Source organism: Pundamilia nyererei, unplaced genomic scaffold (assembly GCF_000239375.1).
Source record: "Pundamilia nyererei isolate P.nyererei 1_Seehausen unplaced genomic scaffold, PunNye1.0 scaffold00076, whole genome shotgun sequence".
NCBI classification, from domain to species: Eukaryota; Metazoa; Chordata; class Actinopteri; order Cichliformes; family Cichlidae; genus Pundamilia; species Pundamilia nyererei.
The window spans coordinates 393513-409239 of NW_005187477.1; the positions used below are offsets into that span (position 1 = coordinate 393513).

At 44.6% G+C, this 15727-nt stretch overlaps 1 protein-coding gene across 4 annotated transcripts in view; it reads right to left on the reverse strand.

The window, feature by feature from the left end:
- Positions 1-24: 24 nt before the first annotated feature.
- The window catches only part of LOC102212156 (alpha-actinin-4-like), a 52026-nt gene continuing 36323 nt past the window's right edge, over positions 25-15727 (reverse strand). The window contains exons 4-21 of one of the 4 annotated variants that reach the window (XM_005737425.2): positions 14346-14432; positions 12773-12860; positions 11908-11986; positions 11672-11753; positions 8225-8310; positions 6829-6921; positions 6596-6721; positions 5681-5785; positions 5197-5344; positions 4960-5110; positions 4004-4112; positions 3716-3856; positions 3352-3534; positions 2918-3052; positions 2371-2550; positions 1996-2142; positions 1586-1618; positions 25-388 (exon numbers count right to left, since the gene is read on the reverse strand). In XM_005737425.2, coding sequence (XP_005737482.1) covers positions 257-388; positions 1586-1618; positions 1996-2142; positions 2371-2550; positions 2918-3052; positions 3352-3534; positions 3716-3856; positions 4004-4112; positions 4960-5110; positions 5197-5344; positions 5681-5785; positions 6596-6721; positions 6829-6921; positions 8225-8310; positions 11672-11753; positions 11908-11986; positions 12773-12860; positions 14346-14432 — 2105 coding nt within the window. In that variant the 3' untranslated portion in view covers positions 25-256. Of the gene's footprint in view, positions 389-1585; positions 1619-1995; positions 2143-2370; positions 2551-2917; positions 3053-3351; positions 3535-3715; positions 3857-4003; positions 4113-4959; positions 5111-5196; positions 5345-5680; positions 5786-6595; positions 6722-6828; positions 6922-8224; positions 8311-10872; positions 10959-11671; positions 11754-11907; positions 11987-12772; positions 12861-14345; positions 14433-15727 lie in introns of all 4 variants that reach the window. The other 3 variants (XM_005737424.2, XM_005737427.2, XM_005737426.2) reach the window with 3 other exon arrangements.

The window sequence follows — 15727 nt, forward strand, 5'->3', positions numbered from 1 at the left end:
ATGTCGAAATAGTTTCTTTTCATTTTTGTCTATTTCAGGCTGTTTCTGGTTACTTTTTTTTATTTGCAATGCAAATTTTTATGGCTTCAAAACATCAACCATTTGTAGCCGGTGTGGAAAAAATAAAATCAATTAAGCTACAAATGTTGCTAGATGCTGAATTGTCTGACTTCTATATGTCAGTGTATAAAATCAGTAAAAGAAACATCGATTGTGATTGGCTGAATGTGGCTGGCAGTGATCTCTGCACTCCTGCTCAGACGCCGATGACGCCGGCTCTCCCTCCGTCCAATCCTTGAGCTCCTACCTGCTTGTCCTTCTCCACATCGTAGCCCAGACTGATCAAACAGGCCTTGAACTCCTCGGCCTGCAGGGCCCCGCTGTGGTCCTGAGATCAGCCAAACACCCAATGACAGAGCATCGCATCGTGAGGATGAACCAATCGTAACACAGGGATGGTGGCGGTGGAGGACAGTGACCATGAGATCCACAGCATGCAGGGAGACGATGAAGACATGGAGGACGAAGGGACACACATTTATGGATGTTTAGACAATGTCGCCACACATACACAAACCCCCACACCCACTCAAGAGCTGTGATGTTCACAAACTGTCACTTTTTAATCTCCACCAATCACGAGCGTGAATGAATAACAAAGACAGATGATCCCGGTCCTCTTCAGTCCAGAGCAGCTTGCATTCATGGACACAGCAATGAACTGTTGTGGTTTCACAAAAGACTTTCACGCAGAGATCCACTGTTTTAATGCAGTTGTTACCTTTTTATGCTTATTTTTTATGCATTAAATTATGATACATGTTAAGGCCTCAAAAATTAAAAAATGTATCTATATTTAAGTGAGAACAAACCTCAGTTTCAAAAACTGTGGTGTCGTCTCTGCAGCATTTTTAAATGTATATAGTTCAGAATTTAAATAATTAGAAAATCACTGCATTCAGTTTTTATTGAAAACTGACACAATGTTCCCAAATTTAGAGAAAAGCATCCATGCAAAGACTGAAATGGGCTCAGCGGGTTGCTACAAGTGCTTTCTTTGTACTGAGTGCGAAGAATAGTTCCAGTGTTGTGTCGTCAAGAAATAAACACACTGATGTGACGAACAAAAAGACTGACGGGTGAGTGACCACCGTGTCAGATAGTGGCATGAATGAGCGACACACACAGAGCGGCATGAGATGGTGAACGATGGCAATGTCGTCCTCCTCTCTGACAGCTGAGAGCTTTCAATCATCACGTTTAACCACCACAAAACACAAAAAATGACATCTGGTAGGTTTAGTTTAGTTTTTTTAAATGCAGAAAACAGCGTTCCAAAGGGATGACAGACATCTGCAGGTTTGCATGTCCAGTGAGGGGAAAAAGACCAAGTGCAACCCAAAAATAACACATTTCAGACCAAATGTAGCATTTCTTAGCCGATTTAAAACAAGTAGCCTTTTGCTAACTGGATGTTTCCTCACTCTTCACCCTCCTGGTAAAAGCCAGTCACCATCCGTGCCTTTTTTTAAATTTCACCAACACCGCCTGTGCTCGCGAGTGAAACATCAGGATGAGTACTTACATGTCTGGCTCCTCTCTCACCCCCATTTAAGGTCTAAACATCCAGTCAGTCACATTATAAATAAACAGGAAAAACAGAGGCCAAATCCTCACACTGAAAACTGTTCAGGAAGTCCAATTAACCACAACTAACCCACTGCTAACGACTATACTCTACACAGACAAATACATAAGATGCTTGGTGCATCATAGCTGGTCTACACCATCATGTATTGTATATGTAATGGTAAAAATCATTAAACGCTTCATGTTTATAATTTTTAGATCGACACATGAAACAAAAACAGGGTTTCTCCTCAGGTATCACTGCCAACCTAAACACCTAATACTCTGTAATACTGTGAGGTTTGATAACAGGGTAACAGAACAGGTGTAATAATTAACCGGTGAGCGCAGAGCTCGGGCCCTGACCTTGTCAAAGTGGTTGAAGGAGGCGCGGTACTCGTACAGCTGCTCCTGGCTGATGCCCTTGGCGTCACGCGTCAGGATCTGGTTCTCGACCTCGTTGATGGTTCTGGCGATGGTGGTGAGCAGCTGCTCCCAGCCCACCCGGAGGTGCTGCAGTGATGGGGCGGGGTTGACAGGAGAGGTTAAGAACTGAGATGCGAGAGAGGACTCTGGTTTGACAGTGTCCTCAAAGGTTAACACAAAGCATGAGCTCGTTTTGTTACAGAGCTCATGCACACATTATGTCACACAGCTGTCCTACTTTCAAACATTTTCATTTGGGAAGTGAAAAAGACTTCATTCATTCATTGCTGAAGGTTTTGTGTGCGTTTGCGTTACCTCCATCGTGTAGGAAGTGTACTGGTTGTCGAAGATGAGCGCCTCCTGGATGTGTTGGTGGTATCCCTCCAGCTTGTTAATTTCGGGTGTGTATGATATGATGCTCTTCTGGTATTCCTTCAGGTTGGTCAGCTGGTCCTCCAGGGTGCCGTTCATTTCAATGGATATCCTGCCAACTTCCTGCCAACACAAACACACAAACACCTGAAACGCTGACACTCGAACATATTTATAAAAACAAAAAACACTTTTCTAAATAAACTTTTCCAAATGATTGTAAGATTTTTTTTTTCTGTAAGGATGCTGAAGAGTAACGCAGTGTGCATGCACAGTGACGATCTAATCTAAACAAAGCTCATGGATACAACATCTACAAACTGAAGAGCTCTTCAGGCTGTGGGTAAATCCTGCACCCTGTCTTACATTTGCTCTGTGAGTCTGTGTTTCACAAAGTGTCTGCAAAGTGACAAACTGCACACAGCTGAGCAAACGTGAAAACCTCGACATAATGCGGAGCACGTTGTGACTGTGGGGGCTGATCCGTTACCTCCATTTTGGCCTGGATGTAAGCGCCAACCGTGTTGGCCTGAGTGGCGAATGTGGCTCTCAGAGTGTCGTTGGAGTTCTGCTTGTTCAGCTCTTCCTGCAGGGCGTTGTCACGCAGTGGCACCATAGCCATCGCCTGCAAATGCACACAAAGAAGAATTAGAAACAACTGCACCCACACAAACGCACAAACATGAAGCACCAGCTGCAGAAAAACATTCACTCAGCCTGTAGAGGGCAGCGTTTTTAACACACTGGACAAACGGTTCTTCTTCTATGTAGGGTTCACCGGGGAAAAAGCTTTTAAGAGGAAAAATCTGCGCTGCGTCATTAAAGCAGCAGACAGCATTAATAGTTTACTGCTCTGGCATGAATGAGCTACACGTTTATTGCCTTAAAATGATTCACGTCAGCCTTCGTTAAACAGCAGCTCACCTGTTCCCACTTGCTGTTGATGCTCTCAGGTGTGATGGAGGTGTACGGGTTTCCGCTGCTCAGCTTGATGCCGTTGCTCTGGGCGATCTTCTGCACCTCGGACTGGATGGACTGGATAGCCTCGCGCTCCTTGTTGGCCTCGGGCAGGGTGGACTTGAACTGCTCGTGGGCTGTGATCAGACCCTGAGAGAAGGAGGAAAGAAACACGTTTGCTGGGTTTTCTGTTTTTTGTGGGATAAACGTAGCTCTGTGGCTTTAAATAGTAAACACTGGAACGTTTCTTTGGCTCAGTGCCGGACCTCCGCTGTATGTTTCATATGCTGCACTTGTTTATTCACCACTTGACTTCCCAGTTCCCAGATACCTGGATCTCCTCAATGTTGTGGACGATGAACATGTCCTGCAGGTCCTCCATAGCTCCCTCCATCCAGTTGTTGAAAGGTGCCGCTCTCTTGGCGTACTCCAGGTACAGCTCATCTATCGACTCCAGCTGCTTCTCTGTCCTCTGTCGGCAAGAAAACAGAAGACGGCCTTATTAAAATACATTTCAATACATTTTAAAATACATTTGACATTTGATTGTGTCAAATGATGATCCTGTCAAAATCCTTTTAAAGCTCAAAAGGTGCTGCACAAACAGGCCGAATCGTACCTCCAGTGACTCTTTGCGTTTGTGGGTGAGGGCTCCCAGGACGTCCCACTGATCGCAGATCTTCTGACAGCGAGCGTTGACACTGGCGGCATCGTAGTAGTCCAGTTCACTGGAAAAGGAAGAAAAGAAAAAAGGGTTTTCCTTTGTCGAGCACTTCTCATGATCAGATTCACTTTCAGACGCACTTCTTTCTGTTAATCGACACCATCTGACTGTGAGGTCAGATTTTGGACGTCAAGTCTGGTTTAAAATTTTAGAGAGGGGAAAGGCATCAGGCGACTGCTCTGAGTCTGTGTCGATCAAACCAAAGTGACCTGACAGAAGCCTCAAAGCTGCTTCTTTATTCTGAAAAAATGCACAGGCGTCTCCAAAGAACACCGGAGCTGCTTCTTCACCACTTTGCTCTGTAGTTTTGTCCATTTCTGACTGAAATGTGGATTTAATGCAACTCGAGACGATGTTAAAGGAAGTTGTGAAAATAATGTGAGTGTTGGAAGAAAAAGAAGAAAGAACTGAAGTTAAAGTTGTTTGCCCCGCGGGCGGTACATCTAAGAATTCAAATGAGAACAAAACGAATAATACTCCAACTGTGAAAAATGATCTGCTGGAACCGATTATTACACACCAGCAGCTTCGGGCAGCAGCACAAACCATCAGTAAGTTTCCAAAATGAGACTTGTGCATATTTAGCAGCTTCATTACTCAGAATAAATGAACCCTGACGTGGAGACGAGAGCCATCGGGAGCTAGCAGCAAATGATGCTGCGTGTTTCACCTCACAGCGAGCCGCAGGTACTATGCTGACCACAAACCCGCGTGCAAGGAAAGAATTATCACAAACTATGAAGAATAGAGCTGCCCGACCTGCTTTGTGCGTTTATGCATGAAAGAAGCCACGAGGAACGTTCAGGAACCGATGCTAATGAAGTCAGAGATGTTAGCGGCTCCACTCTTACTTGAGCTCCTGCGCGATGGCGGCGATCTGCTCCACTCTGTCCTGGTGGGCGGCCAGGTCGCTCTCAAAGGCCTCGTGTTTCCGGAGCAGCGCCTTGACTTCTGACAGGGTGCACGTCTCATAGTCTTTCTGGGTAAGCATGGCCTCCTTACCTGCATGCACAAAAGCCTCACTTATTCAGAGACGAGCATTCTGGCGTGGTGAAGACGTTTGCTTCACCGCGATGGAATTTACATACCGTCGGTCCAGGATTCATGGATGGCACACTTCTGGTGGAACTTGACGGCCAGATGCTCCAGTCTCTCCAGACGCCTGATCTCGCTGAGGATCCACTCCTCGTAGCCTTTCTCTGCTCCTTCCAGATTGTGCCACGCTTTGTTGATGTCCTGAGAGCAAACAGCAAGAGTTACTGTAGAGCAGAAACTCCAAACACAGTAAAACATCTCATACGTGCAGAAAAGTGTGAAAGAGGTGGTGTGAAACTGCTGTAATATTTACAAGGGAACTTAAAGCTGGATTGTTTGTTAACAAACACAGAAAAGTAACTTAACACTGACTGTGTTAAACTCACTAAGCTATAACTGAATCAGTTTTTACACCAATCTTTACAAATCCTCTGTTAGCGTGCGACAGGCTGCTTTGCGACTGATGATAATGAAGTTGTGTCGCGCAGCTTCAAGTGTGGTGTAACTTTTCCCATCGACTGTGTGCGAGTTTCATACCGACACCATGCGTCCTTCTGACGGCATGAAGGCAGGTCTGTTGCTGAGTCTCAGTTTAGTCTGCAGAGTGTTGAAGCTGATCTCCAGCTGGCATTTCTCTTGGACCTGCAGACAGGAACATCTCAGTGTCACTGGACACATTCAGCAGAGGAAAACCAACATTCATATGTGAGAGGGCACAGCGCTCTTATATGGCGATGCCACAGATACAAAGGTTCCAGCGATTAAGAGCATAAACTCTTCAAAATGTTATCTGAAGTCAGAGCAAAGAAGCCGAAGAGCTGTTCATCTGTACAGGTTAAATGGACAAGACAACCCCTGCTGGTCACTGGAAAGAATGCAGGTTTAGAGAACCTGTGCATTTTCAGACATAAAATCAGAGCATTATAAGCTAAATGCATAGAATAAGGTCTTGGGAAAAGGGCTCGTGCTGCCACGCAGTGTGAGATTAACACACTATAATAACTGGTTAATGTGAATACACAGTATACAACTCTGCCTCAATTTAAATGCTTGTAACAACAAGGCTGAAGAAGCTCTGTGCAGAGAGAGGTCAGAGTAACATGTGAGAAAATATTTGCAGAAACATTTTCCAGCAGACTCTGAGCCATTTCTCCTTGTTTCCTCTCCAGAGGGACACAATTATAACAAAAATGAACAAACACTGATGAACCTCAGGGACACAAGCAACCACTCTGCAGAAGCTACACCATGAATGAGTTTAAAAACCCAGATTTTAAATGTCAAGAAGAATAAGATTATTTTGGAAGAAAACAAATATTGAACACTGAGTAAGATTAATGAGATTAAACTTTCCACTACAAAGATTTGGGTCTGGCAGGCGATCCAGGAGTTTGAGAGCCTTTTTTCTTTGTTTAGAAATGCTGAGAACAGTTCACGCGAGGTTTTCTATACCTTGGGTGGTTTGTGCACACAGCGGTAGTCTCTGAAGTCCTCCTGTTTCACCTGCATGTCATTTACAGTCTTCTCTTGGGTTCGGTTCTCCAGCCAGGGGATGGTCCGACGGATCCACTCCAGGAGCTGGAGGCAGAGAGGACAGCACGGTGAAAACAGGACAGACGAACGGGTCGTCCTCCTTTCTCCAAAGTCTGCTGTGCAAGTAAAAGATGGCATGTTTCGATACTCACATCACTGGCCAGTTTCTCGTAGTCCTCCATCATTTGCTCGTTCTCCTGGTTGACAGCCAGCACTTTGCAGATTCGATTTGCGGCTGTCTCAGCCTATTAGGAGGGAGAGTGATGAGTGGAGCTGGACATGACTGGATAAAACTCCATCAGAGTCTACTCTCTGAGCTCAAAGCTTCATAATAAAGTCACTAAACTGAGCTTCAAAATAAGTGTCTACCGCTGCTTATTAGTACCTCAGCCTGGCCTTTCATTGCAGCTGTGACAAACGCATGTTTGCTTTTCAAATCTGTGCGCACACTCCACACGCAGGCAGTGAGGGAGGAATGTCGAGCCAAGTTTAGGCACGTGTTATTTAAAATAAGGCAAAAACGCCAATGTAGGTCAAACCAGGGCTTAATATGACTGCTACAAACATGCTCCAGCTCTCGATGGTTAGTTCAATGTGCCAAAGTCATTCTGTGTGTATTTAAAACTTCATGCATCTCCCTTCAAAACCTGGGAATCAGTGCTTCTAGTTACAGTTCATGTAGCGCTGCAGTCCACGTCAGTGCGTCTGCCTAGGATATTACACTACTGTACCACTGAAATATAAAACACAGAATTTGATAAGCTGATTCAAGGTCATACCTACTGTACAACAAAACATCTGCATTTATGCTGCTCGTCCAATAAGCTTACAGGCTATGCTTTCACCAGAATATAAGACACAGGTCATATCATATAAAACATTTAGAATAGTTTGAAAAGTGTTAATAGCTGAAAAGAAACTTGAGACATCAGCTAATGTTTCCCACAGTAATGAATCCAGACCGGTCTGGTTTCTCTAAACCACATCAGCAGCATGACCACCGGCGGTTTGCCGCTTTCCCGGAGGAAGAATCCTCGTCAATATAAAGCGTTTCATGTTCCAGCTGAGATATCCATAAATCGAAATCTGTGCATGATCTCAGTGGAAAGAAGAAATGTAAACGTCAAAATCACCCACAGAAGCATGCATGGAAAGCAATCAGTGCAGGTGACCGCCGAGTTTAAGTCCAGCCCATAAAGTCTGGAGCATTTTGAGGGAAACAGCTGATGTCCAAAGAGCCGAGACAGAAGCACCAAAAGTTCCCATCATGCTCCTGCTCAGTTTCCTGTTCTGCAGATAATATTTGACTGAATGTGTATAAAACCATAAGTGCAGCTGAACTGTTGGATCGAGCGAGCTCAAACTTCCATCTAATAAACGCTGGGCTGGAATTGCAGCATGTTGCTGTGATTTCACCTCTGATCTTTTCACACTCTAAAAACTTTAAATAACAAATGTGTTTTACCAACGATGGAAACTTTGGTGCATTTCAGGGTTTTTCTTCGCAGCGCTGAGTGTTAATGTGAGTCTGACGGGTGAGGAGCTCACCTTCTGTGCGCCAGAGAAGGCGTGATAGAAGCAGGAAACATAGGTCATTATGGCCTTCTCATCCGGCCTCAGCGTACCCACGATGTCTACGCATCACCCAGCAGAACAGAGGGAGAGAGAGAGACAGAGTGAAGCCAAAGCTACCCAAAGCTACACTTTGATTGCCCCCTGCAGGATGTGAGAGAAAGGTGAGTCAGGTGGGGGCGACGGTGAGCGCCCCCTCGTTAGTGCCACAGCTTTGAGCGCCTGCTGTCACCAGGAAGTGAGGGCCACCAGAGGAGTCCTCTGGAAGGGAAAGTGTGGGACACAAACAGGCATGAACTGCTTAATCCAGTCACTCAAAGCGGTTCATTCACCATCTGATGGAGGTCACTGGGTTCACTCAGCAGGGCAATGATGTCAGCACACTGACTGACTAATTCTTCTTCATCTTCAGAGTTCTATTCTCGTACTCAACTACAGCGTCTTCATCAACTGCAGGTGGAAAAATATTCTCAAATAACCAAGTGAACAAAATGAGAACGCAGCACAGCGACTGGTGAATGAAAACGCTTCCTGTGAACTGGAGCGGGCGCGATTTGTGTGACGTTGGTGAATAAATTACGATGCTGGCAAGAGCAGTAAATGTGGACATTTCAGAGTTTGTGTTTGGTACAAACGCAGCGGTCAGAGAGCTAACGCACATAACTCACCAGCTAAAAGCAAAACCTGAACTCGTGCCCATTTCTTTCTCACTCACTCTCTCACACACACACTCTCTCACACACACTCTCTCACACACACTCTCTCACACACACACCTCGTGAGACTGCAGAGGAACAAACAAGTTCTGAATGAGCCAGAAAATTAATTAGAGGAAGACGAGCAAACAAGAGACGCATCGATTGGCTTCCTGTCATGGGCCCAGAGGGAGGGGGGGGGAGGAAGGAGGAGGAAAAACAAGAGGGTAACGAGAGGACGGGGACGAAGATGATTTAATAACATTTATGACAGACCCACTATGAATCTTTAACATCATATTTACTTGACTTTATCAGAGACATGCATGATTTGAAACCAAACTTTCTCCACAATAGGAGTTTTTACTTATAGATTTGTCTCGTGCACATTATGTTAAAAGTCTAAATTTCACTTTGAGCTGCAGGAATTTGATTCTGGAATTTTGAATTTAGCAGTTTATGAAAGTGTACAGAGTAAAGTGGTTTCTGCTCTGTGTTTGTAAAGACTGAGCTCGTGAGCCTTCCTGTAACATCTAAAGTTTATCGACTGATATCATCCGACTAGCTCCTTTGATTTTTTGCACGTATATTTTTATCTCGGTACATATCGTTCATTTCATTCTGCACATAACGCAGATTTTATTCTGTCTGTGTTATTCATTGTTATTAGTTCCTGCCTTTGTTTCAGCCCCGACTCTGCAGGACGGTACTCCAGTTTTGCCGTACTATTGTACAGACATGCTAAAGGTAAAGCAGAAAGCGATACGCATCTAAAGCTTTTCAAATAACCGTTCGATAAGGTCACAACCTGCAGTGCCAGATGGGCCAAAAAGCCTGAGAGCTGCTCTAAAAAGGAGGAACTCCATCATTTAACGGGGCGGGTTCACTTATTTGCATGCCATGTTCTCTGAATATTAGGAAGTGACAGTTTTTCCAAGCCAAATCTTAACAATAGCAGCCAACATGAACTGGAACTACCTTTTCTTCCTACATGTACATGAAAAAAAAATCTGCAAACAGTTATAATGAACAACAAATAGGAATGAAGTTGTGCTTCTGCATTTAGACGCTTTGTGGATGTAAAGGTTCGGTCTAACTTCCTCCCAACAGTGAAAAACTGCCAAAAGCAGTCTGATGCTAAATGTGTTTAAGAGAAGATGTTGCATAGATCCTAATATGCTTCAACTCAGTGAATACACAGCTCAGATTAAAGCAACGTAGCTGGTGCATAACTGAATATTCTCATTTTGAGTTTGGGTTTCATTTTTGCTCCGAGGCTGAAGGAACTGTTCCCTCTGGATCTGTGGAGAAAGTTTTTGGATCATGGTCAGAGTGGCAGAAGGAAATGAACCCTGATGAACCTCAGTGTGATACATGCTAAAAAGCTAACAGGGTCTCCTTTAAGAGGAAGTGAAAGCAGTGAGATTATCCGTCTCTGAGGAGAGCGCCTCAGACCTGGATGCTTTTAGTGGTGGGAGAAAACAGAAACGTCCTGACGGTGATCGTTCATTTCAGCATTTTGTTTGCTGGCCTTGTTCTTTTGTTTCCTGGAAGGACTTTATTTTAAAGGATGGGGACTTCCACATGTTGAATCAGAGGTTTCTGTTCATTTTGTTTTGATTTTTAGTTTTTTTCAACCACAACTGTTCAAAAATGTAAAAATATCTATGGGAAAAGTTCCGACAGATTTTAGCTAAAAATAAAACTAAACGCAGCTTTAGTCCACAAACTCATTTCTGTACGGCAAACATTTACCGCTTTCACCAGCATGCTAATGTTGAAATCGTTTGCGTGTTTGTGTCCCCACAAACCCAGCGTCCCAACAAACCCAGCGTCCTGGCTGTCGAGACAGAGCGTGGCCATGCTGGACAGGAAGCAGCACCTTGTTAGTAAAAGGAGGTTAAAGGTTGACGTTGGCTCAGAGGGTACCTTCTGTGCTCCAGAGAAGGCATGGTAGAAACTGGACACATAAGTCATTATGGCTTTCTCATCTGGGCGAGCAGTGTTCACAATGTCTACAAGTCGGGGGGAGACCATGGTTATGAAGACGCACACATACAGGCAAGACACAGGACAAGTGATTACACAATTACAACAAGACGCACACAAACTCATTTAACGAGCTGCTGTAGCTGCCAACAGCCTGACATGCAAACAACAAATACAACGACACACACACACACACGCAGACACACACAGCTCAGGTACAGTTAATACACAACTTGGATTTCTTTCTGTAGAGTTTGAAGCAAAAAGAAAAAGTGGCTTGTTATGACAAGAATGGATCCTGTGAAGGAAACGTGGATGTTCAACATGGTCACACATACAGATGAACACAGGAGGAGGAGCAACGGCGATCCTGAAGATGCCTCGCGTGTCCTGTCACCGAGAACCCGAACACGCTTTGGAGATCGGGCACATTTACATGCACACAACGCGGCGACAAACCCCGTGCAGGTCAGCGTGGAGCTACAGTCACATGTACGTGCTGCAAAGACGGACTCCCAGGAAAAGTCACAAACTCCTATTTGATGTTACAGACTGGTCAGAAATGACAAACTGTGTCACTGTTTTAAAAAAGAACACCAGTTCACTTTTGTCACACCACTTCCACATCTTACGTTATGAACAGTCACTTTGTTCTGTGCACGTAAACACGCCCGTGATGTTTTAACACACGCAGTGACAGATCCAGCAGAGACGCACAGATCAACAGCCGACTTATTACCTTCTGCGTCCAACATCTTGGGGATGTCCAGGTGCTTCTCAGCCACCTCAAAGGCGTTGTTCAGGTTGGTTACAGGATCATCCTAAACAGCAAATCACAGACGGCAAACAAGCCAGTGAGTCGCTTCAGGCATTTGTAACACAACTTAGCAACAGATATGAAAGCATTTCGATTCACCATGTTTGACCCAAAAACTGAAATATTTGAAGAGAGTGGAGGAGTGTGAAGCTGTTCACCTTTCTGAGGCTGTCGTAGTCGATGAGATCAGGTCTGTGTCTGTGGATCAGAGCGTTGAAGGCAAGACCGTCCTTCCAGCTGTTGGAGAGAAAAGACGAGTTCGGGGTGAGGGTGGAGGTGACGCTCACACATTTGCTGCATTACAAGTCGACATTATCGGCGCCGTGAACAAAAACTGTCCCGATCTGCCGCCGGGACCAAGATCCACATCTCCACTGTGACACTGAACTTAATTTATGAACTGATCTGAAACTAAATGAACTTCATTAACATTCTTTTCGAGCTGAATTTGGGTGAAAGATGGTTTGATTGATTACATCTGGACGTGTTGCATGTGATACATCATCATCAGCTGCTTCTGAATTCCTTCTCACAGTTTTTCATATTGAAACAGAGAGAAAATAATCACATTTGTCTATTTACAGCACAGTTGTGCCATGTTGCACTCTCTCCATCAGGGGGCGCCCTTTCTACACAACAGCAGCAGATTTGAGGTTTCATGTAAGCGTTGAACACCTGAGCTGAAACCAGAAAGGTTCAGGGAAGTATCTGCGTGCGCCTGTGTGTGCGCCAACTCAACTTTTATGCTGAGTTTAAGAAACTCTCAGATCAGTATTTTTCATATAAAGGGGGGGAAAAAAAACAAAAAGAACACTGGACAGCTGCTCACATACCACACTTAACCACAAACACATTTCATCAATGCCACTGGAGAGTTTCACTGTATCCGCAGGATTCCTCAACTGGATTCTCTCAAGGTTTTGTTGGTCTTTACAACACAATATTACTGTGTGTGAACTGCTTTCATCTGACAATAGAAGCCTTTAAAAACGAGTCCAACGTAAAGCCCTGTGTGTACGTTACCTAATGTGGAAGTTCTGCACATTGACATTCTTGTAGGGAGCCGTCTTCCTCTGGCACCACAAGAGTAGACCCTCTTTGGCAGAGGTCTCTGCAGAGAGAGGAGAGGAGGAGACAAGAGACGTGATCAGTTGGAGCACACGGGGGGAAATGTCTCTGCATCACATTCATTCAGCTGCTTTGACCGTTTGAGTCGATTAGCCTTGTGCAAGCAGACCGAGAAATACCCGAGGCCGTTTTCAGCGTGCTAAATATAAATGGCCACGGTGCTCATGAGCAGAATTGAAAATATGAGGATGTTTGTGTTTGCTTTAGGTTCCTCCACACACACCGACAAAATATCCGCCGCTAATATGGAGAATTACTCCAATGACTTCTAGCAGCCCACACCCACCGCAGCTAATTCAACTCAGACTCTTTTAATTAGCCTGCAGAGTCAGTTGTGCTCAGAGAGGAGAAATGAACCTCACCTCCACATTTATCAACACAAAGCTAACGCACACATTAATGCACAAATGAGTCATCGGCTGGTTTTACTGTCAGAAAGTTCATCAGGACAGATTTGGGCTGTTGGGTCGACTCTGTGGGACTAAACTCGAATAATTAACTCATCAGTATTTAAACCATTTACTTCTAAACCTGCTCTGATATCATGTAAACCATTAAACAGCACATAACCAGGCAGAGTTAGAACTGTGCTGCTAGCAATATGTAGTTTACCGTGATCGGTCTTGTTTCAGGCACACCTGTTTCATCTTGGCTTTATTTCATCGTGTGTGTGTGCGCGTGTGTGTGTGTGTGTGTGTTTCCACTTCCTACATGCATATCAAGCCTGTACATCTGTAACTGCAGCAACCTTCAGGGCTTAAAAATGAAGCCAGTGCAGAAGTGCCAGAATCTGCAGTTCCTCTAACTTTAGGTCGGCTCTGAAAGCGAGTCGATCCCCACAGACTCCCATGATGCTCGAGTCCAGCCATGAAAATAACATTTTTACAGCCTGCTACAAAAACACTTCTGTGCTCTTTAGCTCAATCTCCCCCTAAAAACAGATGCACAGCGGGTGAATTTTTAAACTGCTCGTTCTTAAAGTGTTTCTAGTGTAATAAAGCTCTGAGTCACAGGTGAATGCCAACAAAGGAGCCACTACCTTAGGCTAGGCCTCAGCCTTGCCAATGAAGTCCCTAAATTAGAGCTCTGGAACCTGATTTTGGATGTTGGTGCCTTTCTGAGAATTAAAACCATGAAATTATCTGGTAAATATAAACTGCTGCAGGTTTACTGCACTCAGGCTGCCCAAGATGTCGGTGCTCTACTTATTTGTAGGTAACTTGTAGCCTCAGTTGTCAGTTATCTGCATTTCTGGCTGCAGCCACAAGAAAGTGCAACTTTTCCAAGTGGTCTATAAAAGCCTGCTGCAGGTCTTTGTCAGTCAGCTGGCCTGAAAAACCTGGCTGGGAGCTGAACTTTAGAGAGTTTGATTTTTTTGGTTTTTATTTAAGTGATGGATAAAAAAAACGAAGAACGAAGAGAGCGAGGTGCGACAGTTTTCATGGATATGAATAACAGGAAGCTGCACCTTCTACAGAGATGTCCTGGATGGCGAAGCGGAGGATGATGGTCCAGATCATTCCCAGGGTCATCTTGGCGTTTCCATCCACGATTTCTATGACACACACACACACACACACACACAACTTAATCAATCACTGTGTTTCTCTGTTACACCCCCAGAACCGTAGTTCTTGTCTATCACTGCTGTTTTTACAATCCTACATCTGCTGTTCCATTTAATAATGCCAGCACACCCACTCACAACTACGCTTAATGTGTAACGGCTGCTGAGTCTCTGCTAATTCCAGGGAAAGTGTGATGCTCGAACAAAGATTTCTTTCATAAAAATCAGTGAAATCTGGGGAAAGATGACTTTTTACTGGCAAAGGCACATAATGACTGTTTAACGTGTCGTGTCGGTTAAACAGGGAGGATTAAATCGATGAGGAGGGCAGATTATGTGAGTATTGTGTGGATAATTTAACATCAGAACTTCATCTAACAAATAAATCATTGTTAATGTGAATAAATGTAAATCCTGGCAGCATCGGAACTGGAACATTCTCCAATACGGTTTTCAGAGTTTGGCCGGTGAACGATGACGGTTACGTTAATGAGCAGATTCCACTCTTTGTTCTCAGACATTCTTAGAGGTTTTCTCAGTCCTGTCATGCTTTCTCACAGACACACACTCAACTTGGAATTTGTGCTTTTATTGTAGGTTCACATTCTTTGTGGTTAATTTCGTATCCACCTTCAGCTGTCAGCAGATTTAAATAGTAAATTACGATTAAAGCGATGAGGCTCCGCCTTTTCCCTTCTTACAATAAACTTTAAAGGCGTATTCACACCTGCACTTCAGGTTCAGGTAAATCACACTTGGCTGGTTGTGATTCATTTGGCTGCTCAGGTGCAAAACAAACAGCAGCGGTGAAACCGTTCAGAGGAGGATCAGTCCGATCCTGGTGTGAACAGGGACGCGAGGCGCACTCAGAGTTTCAGCTAATCTTGTAGCAGCAGCAGCTAGCTAGAAAATGACGTGCTTCAAGTTTAAAACCCTGGGAAACAACATTTCCATTTGAAGAATCTGACCAGGGAAAGTGTGCACTGAGCATCCTGACAGAGGGTTTTTCCCTCTTCCATCTGCTACGTTTGCATTTTCCTCTCAGTTTCCAGCCGACGACCTTTAACGGGCTGCTGCTTTCACAGAAGGCCGGAGTGTGTTTACAGCGCGCAGTGTGCGCGCCATACTTTGTGTTCAGTGGTCACCAGTATCAGCAGCGTCATGCTACAGGAATGTCATGGTTGCTCTGATAGTAGGAGAAAGGTCAGCGTCCTGCAGCCGACACACACACACACACACACACACACACACACACACACACACACACACACACACACACACAC